This window comes from Apis cerana, linkage group LG2 (genome assembly GCF_029169275.1).
Source record: "Apis cerana isolate GH-2021 linkage group LG2, AcerK_1.0, whole genome shotgun sequence".
NCBI lineage: Eukaryota > Metazoa > Arthropoda > Insecta > Hymenoptera > Apidae > Apis > Apis cerana.
Genome location: NC_083853.1, coordinates 13110545 through 13131334, shown reverse-complemented (window position 1 = coordinate 13131334; position 20790 = coordinate 13110545). Strand labels below are relative to the sequence as shown.

Genomic DNA, 20790 nt, shown 5'->3' with positions numbered 1-20790 from the left:
GATTTTTGGTGAAAATCGTATATCACTAATTTTTAACGTTTGCATGCTGCCTCCAATGTATCTCTAGCCACACAACTTCGACCAGCTTAGAATTCTGAAGATGGCTCCTCCCTCTCACATTGGGAAAACTAGATCCGAAAAGGTGGGTGATAAACGGTACACGAGGATCACGTTTCTATTATCTTCTATTGTGTTCGAATATATATATATATATCTACTCTGTTTGGAAGAATTATTTAGAAGAACGCGCAGCAAAGAATAACGTTGTGTCGCTAAAATAATTTGTGAAAAAATATAAAAAAAAGCGTATTTTTGCTCGAAGCAAAATCGCTAAAACGCATGGAACTATGCTGAAAACGATTTTTATTTCATCGAGCGTGAAAATTCTTATTTATTATATCCTTCGAGAGACACGGTATCTTCTGACCAAGATTCGTATTTACATCTATAAAAAATGCTTAAGAATTGTATTTACCACTTGTGCATGCGTATCCTCTTTCCTTTCCTCTCGTCTTTATATTCAATTATTTAATTTAAACTCGCAATGAAATATTCTTTAAATAGAATTTTAATAATAATAAATATCCTTTCCATCGCCACGTTGGAAAAAACTTTTCACTTTTAGTAGAACGCTAATATCGTAAATCCAGTTTAGATTTCTAATCTGTAATTTTCGCTTCTATATTATTATTCTTCTTTCATGCTTGTGAATGAATCGTACAGCATGTTTTTATCGGTTAATTGGGATGCTTTTTGTTTGCAGACGATATTAATCGTGATATTAATCCGGTTTTTTATTTCGATTTGAATGCTCGTTCTATTCTGTCCAATACGAAGAACAGTGTACGAAATAATAATGTTCAATATTACCGTCAATTATTGTTCTTTTCCTGTCTCCAAGTATGTTATACTGAAATTCATCTATCTGTATACACATCTGGTAATAATACGCTCTTTTGTAACGTAATATTTGTGTTTCGTTTTCAGTCTACACCTGTTGGATCCTTGCAGACTGGACAAGAGATTATTGTATCTCCAAATCGTGATCGGCATCCGTATAAAGTACGTATATGATTTTATACCGATTTTCTATTTTCTTTTTTTTTTTTTCTCTTTTTTTTTTTTCCTTTTGAAAAAAAAAGTAAGAGCATGATTGTGTGAAGCTTAGCTATTTGAAATAACAGCATGAGTATACACCTCATCGGTAACGGAATAGATATACACTATATTTTTTCAAATAACTCGTAATTGAGTTCGTAATTGAGTTGTCGAAAGGAAATCGAAACGTTGTTGAGATAATAAAAATCGAAAAAAATTTGGGCTAACTTGATTTTTCGATCGGAGAGAGATTTTTTTTTTTTATTTTTCTGAAAAAGAGAGAGAGAAAGACGAAAAAAAAGGACATTACATAAATACGATTTTGTTCCTTTGCGAAACATGGAAATCAACGATGTGTAGGAATGTGATGATTTTGAGGAAGATGTTGCCCTCACAATGGATGAGGTTCACATCGAAATACAAGGCAACTACGTAAGCCAAATCAAAATTTTTGTAATAAACTGATCTTACTTCTTCACGCATGTACTATCTTATCGTATACATCCCGGATAAAACTTGAAACAGTATAGTTGAATGTATACTATACAAGGATCGGTTATCGTGTAGATAAAACGTCTTTTTTTTTTTCTTCCGATATAAAATCACAAGTTTTGACGATTTTTTTTTTTTTTATTAAGACTTAATCGAATTTCAATTCCAATTATTTTTTTCCAGAATCTTAAAACACGCATGTGTGAAGAAATGATTTGAAACATATCGTATTTAAAATCCTTATTGACAATTCTCCCAAATGTTGTTTCTATCGTTGACGAAACTTGAACAGTAGTTAGTTGCGTAGCTCTTAAATATCGAGTAAATTGAAAATCATCTAATATCATTCGGAGTATCTGTTAATATATTTCATGTATCGTAACGCTTCAGTGTTAAACGATCGAGAAAGTTATACCATGCTGAGCAAGATAAAAAAAAAAAAGATAAAAGATAAGCAAAGATAAAAAAAAAACAAATGTCATTCGTAATTTTTATATTAGGAAGCAGATTCGCCGTAGTATTTAAAATTTTTTTTTTCTTCATTGCCGTTGGAAAGTGGTCTTTAGTGCTTATTCCTTTAGGATGTGACAGAACCAGGGGTGGGAGGCGGGGGCGGTAAATGGGTGGGAACCTCGAGGACAGATACTGCGAAGCAATCAGGAGCTGGTGGTACATTGACACCCGCTGATAGGCACGGTTCTGTTCAGGTGAGTGGACCTTGCCAATCCTTTGTACAGTCCATTGTATCCGTTTATTTCACTTATCTATCCAAAGATACATCTCGTTCTCTCGTTTTCTTTTTTTCTTTTTTCTCATTTTATCGTATGCTTTTGTTCATTTGATCTATAAATTTCGTTTTATCGATAAATACTCGACATTAATACGATCGTAAATTGTCCACGTTTGATCAATGTTCAAGAAAATATTTTTATTTTTTTAATATTATATTCTATGATAAAGAAAGAAAAAAATTTTTGCGTTCGTAATCTCGATTATTCGATTCGTCGAATAAAGTTTAAGTGCAAGTTTATGTTTAAATAGGAAGAGACAGTGCGCCTCTGTCCGCGTTATCCATTTGTTCCCTTAGTCCCCCTCCCCACCCCCTCCCCCCTCCATTTTCTTAGCCCAAGAAGATGACGTGCAGACGCGTCCACGAAGTAAACCGTTCGCTCTATTTCTAGACAAAGCAACGCCGGATTATGGTCAGTTAGAAATCTATTTGCAAATTGGTTTGTTGCAGCATGCGAACGTTTGTTTCGTTGATCGATTCACTTCTATAATCAATTACTATTTCACTAATACAGTCTATTTCATGTATTTTCCATAATCGCGCCTTATTACTCTTTTTTTTTTCTTCGTTCTTTATTCCAACCATTTTGTCCAAAGTTCGACAAAATAACTCGCGATTTTTGAAGAGTAACTTGTTAACCAAGTTGATTAGCCGTACCATGTTTTTAGAGTTTCACTTCGTTTGTATTAACAACGCCTTATGAATATAAAGTGCCGCTTGTTTCACGTAAATTATGGGCTTGGTCCTCTAAAGTAGAGGTTTATACACGTGTACATAAACAGATATCACGTATTTTATGTAATTAGTTCAGTACAATATTTTTTTTTTTTTACATATACGTGTCATATTTTGAATTCATAGTACTGTTGTAAATCGTGAAACTTTATTTTTGAAATTTCAATTGAATATTAGCTTTTATGTCCTTATACACACACAATTATAAAATATATTTTCGTCTGTTTATTTAGAATCTTTCGGATAACATGTTTTATGTATTTAGGTGGTATCTTCGACGAATGGAGAACTAGCCAATGATGATCCTACAGCAGGACATTCTAATACGCCAATTACTGCGCCTCAAGAAGTAGACATGGTCGACGAAACGAAGTTAGTATTGCGTTTGTTATACATTTCCTTTTTTTCTTATATAACTAGTAGATTGCGAATTCTTGATAAATGAGAAATAAATTATAATTGAACCAATAATATTTATGTGACTAATGCATGCATATGTGACGTATTAAAGATTTAGAGAAAGAAAGGCTATCGTTAAAAACGATACACTAATATCGTAGATAAAAATTAGCAAAGTCACATCCTTGTCTCATCGTATAACTTTAATCTCGTATCCTTTGCATGATATATGTTAACTGCCCTATCTGTCCTATTTCAGAAAGAAATGTTTGCCGACAAAAAAGCATTGTCGTGGATGCGGAAAAATCCTACGCCGAAGTTCTTGCCTTCCTACGCCTACTGATGATCCTAGATCGATCCCTGAATTAAATTTACTATCCCAGCACAAGTGGCCATTAAAGAATTTTCTTTTATACAATATAAAGAAAAAATATAATAATTATTAATTATCGTTATTATTCTAATCTAATTATATACATATTCGTATTATTTTGTTCAAAATATTCTTTTGTTTTTTTTATTTATAATAATTCTTATATCGCAATAGAAAAATTTGTTAAAGATTGAAAAGAAGAGGATATCGATGACACGTGATTTCGATTCTAATCAAACATCGAACACGATTATAACCTTAGAATCATCATTCTTACTCCTTGTTTTCTTTTTGTATTGTTTTATTTAACAAGTGAGTCATGTGTTGGTCTGGGACAATATTCTAGCCACTAGCAAATTGGTTTGAGAAAACAAATTCGATTTGTCGCCGCTTTGGAATGCCTTGTCGTACTGCATGTTGGTGTCATAGAATAAAACGATCAAAAGAAGACGACTCTAAGTCCTATTAGTGTTTGGTTTATTTGCAGATGCTGTTGTTTCTTCAAACGGAAGAAGAAGAAAACTGGAAGACAAAAGTGACTGTCTGTTATCGTCAGTCTTGGGGGGGACAATACAGTGCGCGTGTAACAGAAGTGCAGATGAAGTTTTTTTGGAGAATGTGTCGCGGCAGTGCGTGAAAGGACCATGGACAAGAAAAGCTGCAGCCGATCCGCAATAGGGGAGGCCGTTACCTTGCTACGTGCCGGAAGTCGATCCGCTTCTCAAGATTCGGTGCTGCACATCATCGTCACGATGTCACGCCTCCGTCGTTATCAAATTAAACCACAGCCATCATTATTACCGCTATTATTATTACTATTATTATCATTATTATTATCACGATTAACTTTGCTCTTCTTCTTTTTCTTCTAATTACGATTATTATTACGATCACTATTATAATATTATATTATTGCTATATTATTTTATTATTATTATTATCGTTTATGATTATCATCGTCATTTCGTGTACGATCATCGTTCAAATGAAAGAAGAACATCGTTTGTCAATGTCGATGTTAGCGAATATATTGTAAACTTGTGACTGAAGATAGTCGAGCCGTTGGTTCCGACCGTTTAACACCGGCAAATTGGTCTACCTACGTAACACGCATATGTAAGAGTAAGGAATTGACGTACGGATGGTGAAAGAACGTGTTTGTGCCTCTCATCTTGTTCCGCGGTGGCGCGCTTTTCAACACGTCATCATTGCGAAATGTTGTCACGATATACGTGTATTAAATCGTAAAACAATTGAAGCTGAAGATCTCATTTTACTCAAAGTCCCGGATAACGAGCGTAGCGTACTCCTGCTTGTATCGAAGTTTATAAACAAACATTTATGAAGTCTGATCGACTTGAAAGGCATGAAACTGAAAGGGTAAACACGTTCGCGTCTGCTTAACTCCGGTCCGGTTCCAAACGCGTTTCATACAGCGGCGTTCTTCAAATTCGTGTAAGTTGCCTTTCCTTTGTTTTTCTTTTCCAATGACTACTGACAAATAAACGATCGAAATTCATGTAACGCGTATTTTTACACTTCTTTGTTGTTTTCCCATATTTCCGAATATTTTTTTCTCTCTCGTCGTCCTTCTCATTAATTATCTAACGAATATTTCCTGTTTAATGAAAAATTACCCTTTTACGTTTATTTTCTACGATACACGAAGTATAACAGTATTAACGCTATCTAGTAGATAGCAGCAGATTCGTGCTAAATTGCACTTATCGCGTTTTAGTTAACAATTTTTAACTAATTTTATTTTACGCCTACACTGCCTGTTGTTATTCTATATAAGTACACGATTATATATGAAATCCTTATACCTACTGTACATAAAATGTATCAAGAATTACATATTTTGCTACGAAGCTGCTCATACTTTGTATCGAATATTTCAGTTAATCGTATATCATTTAACGAGCTTCGTGAAACCTCGAAATGGATGTTAATATATATATTCTAAAGTGGAAGAATAATGCAAGAATAATCGCAATTCTAAATTGTCCGATTTCGGTTTCATGCCTTCCATGAATTCATTATGTAAAAGCTTATACGTCGCAGGAATCATACAAATTACATTTTACATTACATATCGAAACAAATAAAAGAGAAATTAAAAATTTTCGTCTGTAGATTCCGATATCTACCATGAAAATTGAATAGAACGTAGATCAACATATTATACACATGTATTCGATATAATTGATCCGTGTTCTATCAAAACACGAAGATTCGGGAAACTTTCTTGAATCGTATCTTATCACCCATAAAAGGATCCGTTCATTTCGGACAAACTTTTTTATTCTTGAAACACGTGTGTTAAAAAGAAAAAAGATAATTATTAGAATTGTAACAAAAAAAGAGAACCAAAGTATGCTTGTAATTGAATATACATCGATATAGATTTGATTTTAAAGCAATAAAAAGAACTTTTACCGTCTCTGTTTAACTCTATGAAACGGAATTTCCTTGGAACGAATCGTTGTTTGCTAGATCGACGCGAACGATATTGAATTTAAACAAAAAAAAAAAAAAAAAATAAATAAATAAATAAAAATAAAAAAAATAAAATAAATAAAAAAACAATATAAAAATGTACGTGACATAGATATAGAATATTGTGCACTTGGGGAGAACTTTGTTCAGGGCTTATTTAATATGTTTGTTCCACGAAGTTAACAAGAAGAAGAGCGTTGCGACGTGATATATTTGAATCCTCGTGGATGTTTTGAAAATTCATCCAAGCAGTGAAGAGATACTTAAATGAAGTGAAAATGCGCGCGAAGAAGAAGGAGAAAAGAATCTTATCAGCCTTGCCGATTAAACGAGCAAGTAAGAATATTTAATATGTTAATAATATAGTTTTGTTACAAATTTGCAATACGATTCGTTAAAATAAGTTATACGTTTTAAATGGAGTTATTTTATTAGAACAAACTGTTGTTGCGGAAAAATTTGTATTGTTCGTTTATTTGCAGACTGATCAATAATAAAAAGATTGGAGTACATTTAATCTCAAGTTCTTTATATCTTGAAATTGATCGATATTTTCTGACAATGCATATTGTAACATATAAGATGTAGATATTAAGTCTTTGAAAATTTCTCAAAACGTTCTCAAAAAAGATGCATTGTTAAAAAAAAAAAAACGTCCTTTTATCCTTGCTATTTGTATCGAAAATGAAGCTATAGAAAGAATAAGAAAGAATAAGAAAGAATAGATTTTCTAAAAATAACGTACTTATCTCTAAATATTACCGATATTGTTCATTATATAAAGATATATAAAAGATTACCAAGATATGAAAGTAAATAACGATATATAAGTAAATTAATAAAAACAAAGATAAAGATAATAATGATAATAGAAAAGAAAAACTATTGAGGTAACATCATTAGATAATCATTGGTTGATATAGAAAATAAAAAGAAAGGATAAATTAGACGTAACGATCGATATATACAAATTTTCTCTCGGAGAAAAATTTTATTTGTTAGAAAAATACTTCATTTAGGACCACACAAATTTGTAACAAAACGCAATCTTGATTGACTAAGAAAAGAGTTTAATCGGCTAGTTAGCGTAGATGTTTTTCTTCTTGCAGGAATATATTAAGAGGCAATATAATTGACAAATTGTCACTTGTCTCCGCGTGAAGATGGCGAATACTAAGATTATCGTGTCCGAAGGTCCGAACTTCTACTAGTCTGGCCAACGATTGCGTACCACTGCCGAGCCATATGATGTACCGTGTTAGTGTACCGTGAGTGCCCGTACACGTTTCAATATTTAATGATGGCCAAGCACATCCGACGACGAGACGTTCGATGTACTTAGAGCGAACGAGAGTGAAAGAGCGAAAAAAAGAAAGAGCAGGATTAAAAGAGAGAGCGTATCATGATTTATGTAAAAAAAGAGAAAATATTAAGAAAGCATTATGCCGCTAGCTTCTTCACATCTGAATGTATCATGTTGTTATTGACCGTCGGATGTCTTGAAGTAATACGCTTAAATGGAGATGAGAACTAAACCCATTAACTTTGTAGATTTCCTCTCTCGTTATTATCTGTATCTTCCCACTAAATATGCAAGAGTATTGTTCCTTTTATAAAACTTGCCAGCGCAAGTAAACGTCGAACAATCGGACGTTACATTTGTATACAGAGAAAGAGTGCGAATGTAAGTGCTATGAAGAGAGAATGGCCGCTGAAATGTGTGATCGAGAAAAAAAATAAAGAAAAGAGGAATGACAGAGCTAAGAGATAGTATAGAAAGAAGAGGAAGGATCTTGTCGTCCTTCGGTGTGTATGCTTTTACGTGGAAAGAGAACGAATCTTCGTGTTATTCGAATGCTAAGGAACTAATGTTTCTTATGTTTCCTTACTTTTTGTCAATAGTATCATTTGTAATTATGATCTCTTGATGGAACATATATTTATATCACAAAATATACATACAACATATGCACATATACCAAATTTCGCAATTAGAATATACATTAATAATGAATTCCAAAATTAATTAACAATATCTTTATGAAAGAAGACAGAGAGCGAAAGGGAGAGAAAGAAGATGAATGACGATGAGGATGTATGGAAGAGAATGAAAGCAAGAAAAATGCGTGAATGAACGAGAGCCTCCGTATTTATATGGCTATCCTGCCACATATCGTTGGCACGATTATGCTGCAACTATGTTGCAATTTAGTTTGTAGTTTTTTTTTAGTCGATTTTTCATGCGTCACCAGTTTTAATACAACACGACTGACTGCTGGTTAAGTATGGTTGTGAACGAACAAGAAAATGTTTCCCTATGTTATTCAGGATATACTATATATGTCCCTTTTTCGTGATGATTTTTTTTTCTTCTTTATTCATTCATGTATAAAAAGGTTGTTAATCTTGTTCTAATGAAAAATTTTATCGTTCTTTACCGAAAGAATGATCGAATTTGAAAGTAATTATATTTGTATATTTATAAATTGGTGCGAATAGTTCGGATCAAGATCAATATACGTATATGTCTTTCATTTCCTCGCTTTTAATGAATTGCAATAATACGCGATGTATTATTCTTTTCTCAATTAGAAAAATAATATGCGTTCATGTTTTAGTAAGATTTGATTGCAAAATGATGCATAGAAAATACGTGCTTTCCATTGCGTTTTTTTTTTCAATTGATTATTTTGTAACTATTACAAAGCGAAATCAAGTATTTTTATTATGTATATTTTGAAAAATTTTATTCAATATCTTTTTTTTGTATTAATTATAATTATATATTTGTTTATCAGTTATTTATTTAATCCTGGTTATTTTTTGCATGCATTCTAAGAATGAAATCTTTCTTCATTATTCTATTTCCAATTTATTATAAATTAATTCCCATTTGTTTTGCATTGAAATATTTACAACGTTTATTAAAAATGCATTATATATTATTAATTAGCACTTTTTTTTTAGTTAAATTATTCATGCGATTTATTTTATTCAGCGAACGTGATCTAATAATATACGATTAATGTACATTTTAATGTACATTTTTATTATTCGTTTTTCTATGTATTCATTGCTAAAGCATTTTGTAGCTTGTGTTCAATGATTATTTGCCATTTGTATGGAATTGGCAGCTCATGTGCATAATGATAGTATGCTCATGTAATAAGTGTGATTGATAATGTTATAAAAATTTGAGAAGTTTATCGATATAGTGGGGAGACGTTATGCTATGAAAAATAAAAACAAATCGGGCGACGATTAATTTTTGTAAATAGAAATTATAGGAATGGATATAGAAGTACGCACACGGAAACATGAAAAGTTAAAATATGTGAAATGTCAGATGTTGGGAGATGTATCAGCTTCAAATTATATATATACATATATATGTATATGTTTATATATATATATATATGCATAAATAATATCAATATCAATAATCACGATTAATAAGCTGTATGTTACAGTAAATACCACTGTCTCGCAATGGCAGCGATCAATTAATTTTATTACCATGTAATCTTAATGATGCCAGTGAGAAGTGGATGTGTTCTTTGTGACAAAATTGGATGAAGGAGTATGAAATCACTAATAATTATTCCATTTGCTAATTTATAGACAATTTAAAAATATCGAAGATGCTTCGAAATATTTTGTCCATTTCATACATGTCTACAAACACAAAGACAAAGATGTCGGAAGTTTTTGAGCGAGGATATTCTATTGTATTAATGAAACGACATTGTTCACTTTTATCATGCTTTTGTTATTATATTAGTGGATTCGTTTTCTTTCCACTTACGAAATTAATAATCTATTAAAGAAAAAAAAAAAGAAGATTAATGTACATAGAAATTAAATTGTTTGAATACTATTCCAATGGATTCTGTGTTTACGCTAGCAAGCGTGTAAGAATAAAGGGTGGAGAGCGGTTTGCATCCTAATGGTGAGAAATACGAGACTGAAAGACACACCGGACCATAAAAATTTAACGCGTTATATTCACTTAATATAAATGACAATGTAATTTACGAAATGGAATCATGTTTTTATTGATTATGTCAGCAAATGTGCACCTCTCTCCCCTATATAATACATTTCTATCGTACTTGTAAGCTGTGATTAAAATCCTATCTTTCAATTCGTAATCATTGGCTTACGAATTGTTATTTATCGACTAATATATATATGTATGTATACATGTATACATGTATACATATATATATATACATATATATATATACATATATGCATAAAACCGTCTGATAAAAACCGCTTTAATAGAATTTGAAAAAGATATTGAAAATGCGCGAAAATTTTTTCCTGTAAATAAGCGTTGTGCCTGCGCACTTAGTCAAACGAAAAAATTCTTATTAAATTTCTTGTACGATTTCTTTTTATCTTTACATAATTTGACAACTCGAATATACATTTCGAGTATATTTTATCTTCTTTTTCAACGTATATTGTAGAAAAAGAAAATGTTTCCAAAGCTTCAAGTTATATTAATATGCGGTAAATAGAGAGAATAAACATCTAACTTTTAAGTTTTTTATTTTGTTTTAAGAATCTTCTCATATATATACGTATACATTTTTTCTATAGGGAAAAAAATATGTGATGTACTTAACAAAAAAATTTTTTTATCCTTATATAAAAAAATATTTCAAAAAAATTAAAATTTCATATTGTTATTATGTGAAATTATCAGTTGGTGATATAAAATTATATTTTTAAAGAACTTGTATTCAATAATAGTTAAAAAAGTTATTATTTCAAAAGATTACGTAATATATTTTATTTAAAATTTACATAAAATTGTTCCATTAAAAACATAGTACAAGTTAAAGTACAAAAGTAATAAAGAATAGAATGTCATTTATAATGTTTTCTTTTATATACTTAGTTATTTTCATTTGTAATTTCTGAATTTTGAGAAATTTTTAAAATTGTTTCAAAATTAACTAATTCTCTATGATCTTCTAGCATTTGTACATAAAATGGTTCATTTAACATATGACTTGAGGCAGCAATAAAATTTACGATTAATTTTTTCATCATATTAATTTTTTCTATTGTTTTATTTATTCTTTCTTTGTTACTAAAAAAAATTGAATAGAATATAAGTTAAAATCTTACTGATATATTGTTGCACAGATGTACTTACATTGCATGTTGAGGATTTGTTTCTTCTAATCTTTTGTTGCGTAATTCTTCTTGTTCCTTTAAAAAATCTTTATATTCAAATAGTGCATTTCGACATTGAATTTTTAATTCCAATTGCTTTTTTAATGCATTTTCTATTTCTTTTTCTATAGACAAAATATTATCATTCAAAACAAAAAGTTTACACATACATGCATAAATTTTTCTGAAAAGATATTAAAACTATTAAATATTTTTTTTTTTTCTACAATTTTAAGATTTAAATTATTTGACTTTTCATACTTTTGCATATCATGATCACCTTCTTCACCTGTTAGAATAGCTTGTATACCATAAGAATGCAAACATAATTTAATTGCTGCATTATTTATAAGAGAATTTGCTGTTGCTTCATGTAAATTTGTTACTATATTTTCTGTATCATCTTCCGACTCTTCATTTCTTTCTGAAATCATATTGAAAAATGTTTATATAATTATAATTTGTTTTATATATAATACTTTTATAACATACTGTATTCATTCTGTGCTTTAAGTAATAATAATTTGGCATTTAAATGTTTCAATGACTCTCGAGTAGTTCTAATTTTTTCTTCAATTGGTTTAAAATCTTCTATAGAGACTGCTCCAATTGGAAAATTATATATATTTTTACTCAAGCATGCAATAGCTTGTATTAAATCTTCATATTTAGACATTTTGTATATATTTATAACACTGTTATAATCATATTAGTTGATCACAAATTATAATAGTTGAAGATAATAGTTGATATAATAATTTAATTGTTATTCTTGTATGTGATTGGTAAGTTTCATAGTGTTTATGATAGATAAAGAAAAAAAACTTTTATTTTGTTAATATTTTTATCTTTAAAAAGATTTATATTTTTTTTTTAAATTTATCTTCTTTCTTTTATATTTTTTATGTAAATTATTGAAAGGAATTCTTTAATCAAGGCAAAAAAAAATAGATATATTCAATATTTTTTCTTCTATTTTAAGAAAATCAAGATTTTTTCAATGTTATTAATTCGATTCGGAATAAGATAATAGTAATTGTAATTAAATTTCAATATTAAATTATAAATAAAAAATATAACATTTACATTTATTTCAATTATATTTATATTTATAAATTATTATAAAACAGATAATTGTAATTTGATTTTACATTAAAAATTGAGACACTTAGTAATTTTGAAATAAAAATAATGAAAGTATATACAACGTCTATGATCACGTATTAAAAATAAGTATAAACAAAAAAAGAAATAGTGAAAGAAAACAAAGATAAAAATGTGGGAAATATTAGCGCCATCTTCAAACTGTCGCAAAATGAAATAAATATAGAAAGGATAGCAAATAGAAGGAAAAGGATAAGATAGAATAAGAATTGACTGTCAATGCCATCTCTTGAATGCAAAAAATATAAAGTATAAGGTAAGATATAAAATGGATGTGATTACATACAATGTTTTTTCAATGGATATCATAGAAACTTGGGAATTATTATGATTTTCATTTACATCAAGTAATATTTTTTTTTCATAAAAATAGATTTATTTAAAATAAGTTTTAATTGTCTTTTTATTAAAAAAAATATATATTAATTAATTTATTATATTTAATTTATTTCATAAAATTAAATTATTTTAGAGATTCACATTTTTTTTTCTAAATTTCTCTTCGAAATATATTTATTTGTGCTATTTTCATTATATTTGTCTTTATCTTTTATCTATATTATGTTTGATACATGAAAAACATATCTTATAACCTTTCTTAAAAATTGGAAATCCGCTTTTATATCATGCTTGACATGTTTCTTGTAAACTCGATTTATCGAATTGTCAAATAAACTTTCCCCATAATTTGTAAGTCGATAATTGAAATTATAGCATGAGATTTTAGATAATTATCATTTTAAGATATGTATTTTTGTTTGAGATATATTATTTATTTTTTGCATAGTATTTATACCATAATTATTCTTTATATATTAATATGTATTTTTTATTTTATTTGAAAAGTCTTTAACTGTTAAAGTATTTTTTTTTATCTGTTTATTTAATAATTGAAATTGCAATTAGTACATATTACATATTTCTAAGATTTTGAACTTGTTTTATTTTAATTTGATTCTATATATTTTAAATATTTATTTTAAAAATTTTGATTTTACATAATTTATTATTAGTCTCTCTTTGAAATTGGGAAAAGTTTCAATATAAATATTATAAAGAATAATTAAATTGAATTTTTTAATTGATTGCAATTGGAATATGATATATTATACAGTATTTTAATTATTGCATGGATTTGAAATAAAGAATCACCCAATCAAAAAACTGAAAGTTCAGTAATGAGACGAATCAATGCGCATCATAATGCGCATCATAATATGCATCATAATGCGCATGACATTAGTCTACAGTTGAAAATTGTGGTGATGGATTGCGTTTTACGGTTCAGATATATACAATTTTTATTGATAAAGTATTATATTATAGTTATTAAGCTTAATTATTAATTATTAAACGTTGAATAATTAAATACGTATTTGTTTAATCATTATTATAGCAGAATTAAACGTTTTTGTGCACATTATTGTTTGATTGGAATTTCGAACACGGGATGGAAAAATGTTTTGTATATACCGTGATAATTACAAGATAATTTAATAACTTTTATACAAATATGGTAAGATTTTATTTTTTAACGAAAACATTTAAATTTCTTTTATTTACACAGAAATAGAAGTAATTAAATATAATTAATATCATAATAAATTCATATATATGTGTATTACACATATATTTTCACATATATACATATATTTCTTATCTAATTGCATTTTTTGTATGTTCAATTCGTGTGTTATTATTTCTTGTGTTTATTTTTATTTTATATTCGAAAGACCGAAGCTAAAAATATTTCTTATATATTTCTTTTATTTTTTACATATAATCTTTTGTTATATATTATGCTGTATTCAATATGTTTTGATTTGTCAAACTGTTAAGCGTATTCTCTTTCTAATTTATAATTCAATATATAGAAATTGAGATGTGGCGTGTTATTCTCTTGCCAACTTTTGTGACGATTAAATTCTGTTTTTCTGCGTGTTTTGTCTATTCCTTAATACAATTATTTAACAATTTTTTTTCTTTTATATTATTTCATTAATACACATTTATTCAATTTATTTATTGAATATTATTATAATTGATTCTTTGAGAAGTAATTTATTTTTTATATTTGTCTATTTGATTATTAATTCATACATTCATATATTAATATGAATTTTTAAAATAGAGTTTATATTTAATTATATTGTTTTCTTTCTTAATACTATTATACACCGAAAGAATCTATACAAATATAAATAATTTTTTGCATATTAAAGGAGAATGGATGGGATCCGATTGAGTGCATAAAGTGGCTCTTCAATGTTCATAGCAATCTCCATGCGGTAAGATTCATTTTTATTTGATATACTATTTATAATTATTTATGATTATCTATGTCATTATATTATTATTATTTGATAATATGTGATACAATCATAAATTATAGGAAATATCATGAATTAATTATTTGCAAAAAATTTATTTTATCATTTATTCTTAAAATGAAAATTTTAAAATAAAAACTATAAAATATAAAAATATATAAATTTTTAACATGAAATAGATTTAATTAAAATATAATATAACATTTAAAAAAAAAAATAGCAAAAATTGAATCAAAAAATCTGAAAATCTAAAAATTATAGAAAATTATTTGGCAAACTAGATTTATAATTAAATAGAATATTTTTAAATTCAGGAATTGAATTAAATTTTTTTAAAAATTACAAGACTAATAATAATAATAAAATTTATTTTACAAAAAATTGAAACGTACGGAAATTCTATAGTTTTATAACTTTTCCCAATTTTATTTATTTAAATTTGTCATTTTTTTAAAGTTTTATTTTATTAAAAAATGTTTGAAGAAAAGTCTTTAAAATTCCATAGATGGCATTGATCTTCAGTTCTTATTCTTATGTTTTAAAGAGGTGTTTTTGATATTCAAGAGATGGTGCTGATCATCTATTTTTATCATATTTTTATCCTTCCCTCAATATCTTCTATCCTTTTGTATATATTTGCGATATTCTGAAGATGGCGCTGATTTTAATATTTTTACTCTATGTTTTTCTTCCACTATTTCCTCTCTTTGTTTACTAATTAGATGATAAATTTTATAGAATTCAATAAAGAACATTTCATGTTATTTTGTAGTTTCATAGTTTTTTTATTTTAGTGTTTATATTAAAGATTCTATATTATGAGTGCATCATTAAATTTATTTAATAAAGATAAGTTTTACTTTTTTTATGTGAAATAGTTAGAAATTATACTTTATATGGAGAATTATATAATATATGTATATATATATATTTTTTCAATTATGCGAAACTCTGCTTTCTCAAAGAATAATCTCTCAAATTTAAATTTTCTTCCATTTTCGTTTTTTCCAGTATGCATCGATATATATATACCGATGTCAAACAAAAGAATTTATTACGCTAAAAATTGTAGAGGTTATAGACACTTTATACATGCATATCTATTTTGTCAGTATGATATTAAAAAGTAAGATAATTAAAAAATATCATTAAAATTAAAATATATTAACAATATTATTATATTATTATCATGTAAATTACTATCCGTGTTTGATAATACAATATATGGAGAAAGTGACTTTTTATTCAAAACATCGTTTTGCATTATAATAATTATAATATTTATATAATTATCTCGTACAATCTTTTCAATTCTTTTGGAAGAATTTTTTAATGCCTTAACATGATTTTAAGTTAACATTGATGCTATAATTTTGAATAATTTTTAAATATAATTTTTAATTTTTAAATAGAATAAATATTTGAAAAAATTATTTTACAAATCTTATCTTTTATATTATTATCATCATTTAAATCATCTTCGAAAGATTCATAACGAATAACGAATATCTATATATGTATATATATATATATTTTTTAAAAAGTGTGATAATATCGATAAAAATGTATTATCGTTTTAATGTATTTTGAATATATTGAACATTGCGCTATTATTAAATTATATCGTTATTTGACGAAATTCACGCTGAAGTGGTTATTGAGCGGTAAATATGAAAGATTACGTATATTTTAATGCGCCATTAATATATATGAAGCAAGAATAAACTTAACATTAAATTATGCATAACGTTGTTTTCAGCATGTAATTGAATATAAAAATATTCATAAATAGATTAACGTAATATATTATGGATTAAGGGAACAGTGGAAAAGATTCCAAGACAGTTTCTTAACTTTTAACACAAGTCAAATCCAAGTTTTTCTCAATCTCCATTATCAATTTTTTTTTATTTAACTTTAATAACGATTTATCGAATTCTACATTCAATTACGAAACTCTTGAAAAATTTCATCGATCGTTCCAATTTTTATTAGTCGTGAGAATGTAATCTCACCTTATTTATTCTTCACTTTTTTTTTTTAATTTAGAAGAATCACGGACAACGATATATCATCGAACGGATCAATCAATCATTACTATTCCTTGACATTAATTTACCGCAAAATGTTAGCTGACGAGAGTCTGTTCCCGATTACTTTCGAGATATTGGTGGTTACACGCGGCGTTCCTTCCTGATTGCTCGTAACAAATAATAGCAGGAAACAAGGTGATCGTGGTACGGGAGGGATTGGCCGCAAATGATCCCCTGATATGTGTGTTCTTGTTACGCGTACAGTTCCAAATAATTTGCATGGCTGGCCGCTTCTCAAGTCCGCGTCAATGGATTTCGTTTCAACAAAAAGCTGCTCGACGTATCAGTTTCCAATAAAAACTGCTCGCCAATCTATTCGTATAATAGCGGCTGTTGTTGTTTTGCGAATCAGACGATAGCTTTTGAAATCGTTTTGCTAGATGTTCATCGGTGTTCCTTTCTCTTCGTAAAAAAAGTGCTCTAAACCTGCCGAGTATCTCGACAATCGAAGAGGAGAGAATCGACGAAAAGTTCTTTTATAGTTCTTTGGCTGTTTCGTTTTTAAATAATAGATTAAAAGTTACAAAATTTATTTAGATGCGTATTATATACACTCTTTATACATTATATTTTTCCTATTTTTCTTATTTTTCAGACAGATGCAGTGAATGATATTGTACCGATCTTTTTTCTCCTGGCTTAATTACGATATATACTATAACGGAAAAATTTGCGTGATAATATAAAAAATCAAATAAGTATTTAATCAAATAACTCGAAAATAGATGTCAAAAGATTTGCGAAAGCGAAATGTCGGAAAGAGAGGTTTATCTCGTATGCAATATGATTATTTAATGCGCTATATCAGTTATTAAATACCTTTTACCAAACTGCTTTTTATCAAACATCGTCTTCAAGAAGGAAATAGCTCAAAAGGTAGAAATTTTTATAGTATATTTTTTTATATTTATCTATACTATTTTTCATCGATTGATACGATAGTACTTTCATTCTATGAATATTCCAATTGACTTTATACATGTTTTAATAAAGAAAAATAACGTATCGCGACGAATTGTAATCAATTGTTTGAAGTCATTGTGCAATTGTTTTTTATCGATTTCGTTATTCGCTTTATCGAATTTGTTTTTTGTATCGCTATCAGCATCGCAGTTGCAGATACACGGTGTATAATCGCGAAATACGTTAAATCGTGTATAATGTTTCATTCGATACTTCGATTCGGGCAAGATGAAACACACGTTTTTTTTTTGCTCCCAAGCGTTTCCGCCGCTGTGTTCACGCATGGTTAAAACTTGGGTACTTTTTCAAAAAAAAAAAGCGCGCATCGAACACGGTTGCGAATGGCAATTCGAAGAAACGGAAGATGAAGCTCGAGTTGAAAGCGGGCCGATCGCTATTTAATTTTGTGCCTATGGCTGCGCCAATAGCACATGGAACAACGTGTTCGTATCGCTCTTTGACGCTATGCTATGAGGTCGCTCGTTGTCGATTGTCGAGCTCACCTTTGCTTCTGACATTTGAAAAGCCGGTTGAAATCTTGGAAAATAATTCACGCCGTTGAAATCTAATTCCCATCCCGATTTAACATCGTCAGCCGAACGTATGTATCACGTGCAACGATTATCGATACGGTAATATTTAATATTTCGCGATTATACCGTTCCGGAATTAATAAGAAATATTTATACAACGTTAAATGGAATGTATTTTAATTAAAAGGGAAAATCATTATCGCGTTTCGTCGATAGATCGAACATTTTACGTAAAATTCTACGGCTTCTTTCTCTCGTTAGAGAATTTAAACCCGAATGATAATATCACTTATCCCTCCTCCCCCTCCCTCTCCCTGATTATCCTCGCTTTATTACTTTCCACCTCGTTTTATCGCATCGTATATCTATTTTATAAATATATGTAAAATCTTTTTTTTTCTTATTTTTTGATAAGAATACATGGTCTCCGACGAGCATCCAAACTCCGTCCGAAAGAAACGGAAAAGAATTGTTTAAATGGAGGTTAATCGGCGACGCGAACGGCGCGCTCTATTATTTAATTCTCGTCGGTGACACGGTGACAAGGTGTTACGAGGTAACGAGTGCCGGTCCTCGCGCTGTTCGAGGGTGGATGCTCGATGTTGGGCACGATGCGAGGACCGGGTGAGGACTGGGTAACGAACGATACCATACGGCGGTTGAGACTGGACACGTAGCAGTACACGGAGCGGCGGTGGTCGAGGCTGGATGGACGGACGGTGTTCGCTGAAGGATGCGACGAGGGAGGAGTTGTAGCCGGATCACACGGACACACGTACAGAAGGAAAGAGGAGAAGGAAGGTGGGTGAGGTGGTGGTTCCCTGGTGCGCAGCCTGAGCTGCGGTCGGAACTTCTCGTAACCTTCCCTCCCCCCATGGCACAGGATACTCGCGAGCGGCACTTAGGCCTGTGGCGGGGCGTAGGTACAGGGAGCGAGCGAGTAGTGGTGCGGCCGCCTCATCACGGGCTCGCGAGAGCGCAGGATGGCTGAGTGTGGGTCGAGCGAAGCCGAGGATGGCCGAGGACAACCGGCTGCGCACGAACCACGAATCGCCGCGGGAACCTGTCGCGCGCCACGAAAGTCGAACAGTCTCTCACTGGCGCCCGGCGCGGCGAGTGCCTTGAGAGACAGGATTTCGTGCGAGGAACAGGCGCAGATTTGGTGTGTTGGATAAGGGTTGAACATCGAAAGGAACATCGTATAGAAAGAGAGAGAGAGAGAGAGAGGAAGGAAGAGAGAGAAAAAGAGAGAAAGAAAAAGGAAGTTGATCCTTGCGTGGAGGGCCCGAGTGGACGGTGGTAGAGTTTCCATCCGCGAGCATCTACCCCTTTCTTCGAGGCCCGATGACCGCGGCACGCGAGGAACGGAATCGACTGTGGATCAGGATGAGCCCCTGTCTGTTCGCCGATTCACTACGCCACGTGGCTCCGGTTCTTCCGTTTCTTTGGATCCTCGTCATCCTGCTGAACGGTGAGTGATTCAATCTTCATCTTTTTTAACACGTGATTCCCGGTCGATTCGATACATCGTTTCATACTTTCGGAAACGAGAAGATTCGGGATTATTCCGATTTGGAAGAAGACGTGAAACAGACGAGACCCGTCGGTTAAGGCTGTGTTTTAGTTAGATAAAAGGGGGGGAATAGACAGAAATAGTAAACGAGTAAAAACGATCAACAAAAGATGTTATTGTTAGTAGACAATCTTCGTTTCGATCCGTTCGTCGGATCGCCAAATTCCCTCCGAATTAACAAAATCGCTTTGGTGATTCTTCAATTCCGATTCGGTTCCATAGAGAAGCTCCCCCTTTTCTCACGTTTTCCCCGTCTTTCAAAATTTCATCACTTTCCATTTAAAGAACCTACCACTCACTGATCGATCGATTGTTCGCAAACGCTTTTCTTTTCGAATTTGACTCGTTTTCCACAAGAAAATTCGTGGATCGAACCGTATCACCTATCACGTATTACGTATTATTACGAGCGATTCGAGTTCGTTTCCTCTGCCCGTGTTATCTCCTCTGTTATTGAATCGTTAAATACGAGAGAAGAAAGAAAGGAGAAAGTTTTTGCAAGACTCGCCACGGCAGGTAAACGAATTCGACCTCGGATGGGTAAAAGGACGGACAAAA

At 30.2% G+C, this 20790-nt stretch overlaps 3 protein-coding genes across 31 annotated transcripts in view; 2 read left to right on the top strand and 1 right to left on the bottom strand.

Annotated features, from left to right (window-relative positions):
* Nucleotides 1-6330, top strand: part of LOC108002826 (casein kinase I) — a 41636-nt gene extending 35306 nt beyond the window's left edge. For 2 of the 16 annotated variants that reach the window (XM_028669232.2, XM_062071345.1), the window contains exons 7-11: nt 68-142; nt 988-1062; nt 2172-2297; nt 3381-3487; nt 3774-4303. In XM_028669232.2, coding sequence (XP_028525033.1) covers nt 68-142; nt 988-1062; nt 2172-2297; nt 3381-3487; nt 3774-3960 — 570 coding nt within the window. In that variant the 3' untranslated portion in view covers nt 3961-4303. Of the gene's footprint in view, nt 1-67; nt 143-987; nt 1063-1458; nt 1531-2171; nt 2298-3380; nt 3488-3773; nt 4305-4356 lie in introns of those variants that run through there. The other 14 variants (XM_017064722.3, XM_017064721.3, XM_062071341.1 and 11 more) reach the window with 14 other exon arrangements.
* A 4826-nt stretch (nt 6331-11156) lies between these two features.
* Nucleotides 11157-12915, bottom strand: LOC108002827 (uncharacterized). Its single transcript, XM_017064728.3, has 4 exons — nt 12069-12915; nt 11838-12000; nt 11557-11760; nt 11157-11490 (listed from the first exon to the last, which is right to left on the bottom strand). Exons 1-4 carry the CDS (start codon nt 12250-12252, stop codon nt 11292-11294), a joined length of 750 nt encoding a protein of 249 aa, XP_016920217.1. The 5' UTR covers nt 12253-12915; the 3' UTR covers nt 11157-11291.
* Nucleotides 12916-17824: 4909 nt separating this feature from the next.
* The window catches only part of LOC108002686 (cell adhesion molecule Dscam2), a 120141-nt gene continuing 117175 nt past the window's right edge, over nt 17825-20790 (top strand). For 4 of the 14 annotated variants that reach the window (XM_062071319.1, XM_062071318.1, XM_062071315.1 and 1 more), the window contains exons 1-2: nt 17844-18039; nt 19075-20130. In XM_062071319.1, the coding sequence (XP_061927303.1) occupies nt 20004-20130 (127 nt within the window). In that variant the 5' untranslated portion in view covers nt 17844-18039; nt 19075-20003. Of the gene's footprint in view, nt 18040-19074; nt 20131-20790 lie in introns of all 14 variants that reach the window. The other 10 variants (XM_062071329.1, XM_062071328.1, XM_062071325.1 and 7 more) reach the window with 8 other exon arrangements.

Bases quoted from the DNA above. Each gene is read 5' to 3' on its own strand.
- LOC108002827 (XM_017064728.3), bottom strand. From the start codon at position 12,252: ATGTCTAAATATGAAGATTTAATACAAGCTATTGCATGCTTGAGTAAA. The intron at 12,001-12,068 runs GTATGTTATAAA...ATATGATTTCAG, and splicing joins TAAAGCACAGAATGAATACA to AAAGAAATGAAGAGTCGGAA. The intron at 11,761-11,837 runs GTATGAAAAGTC...ATATCTTTTCAG, and splicing joins GGTGATCATGATATGCAAAA to AAAAATTTATGCATGTATGT.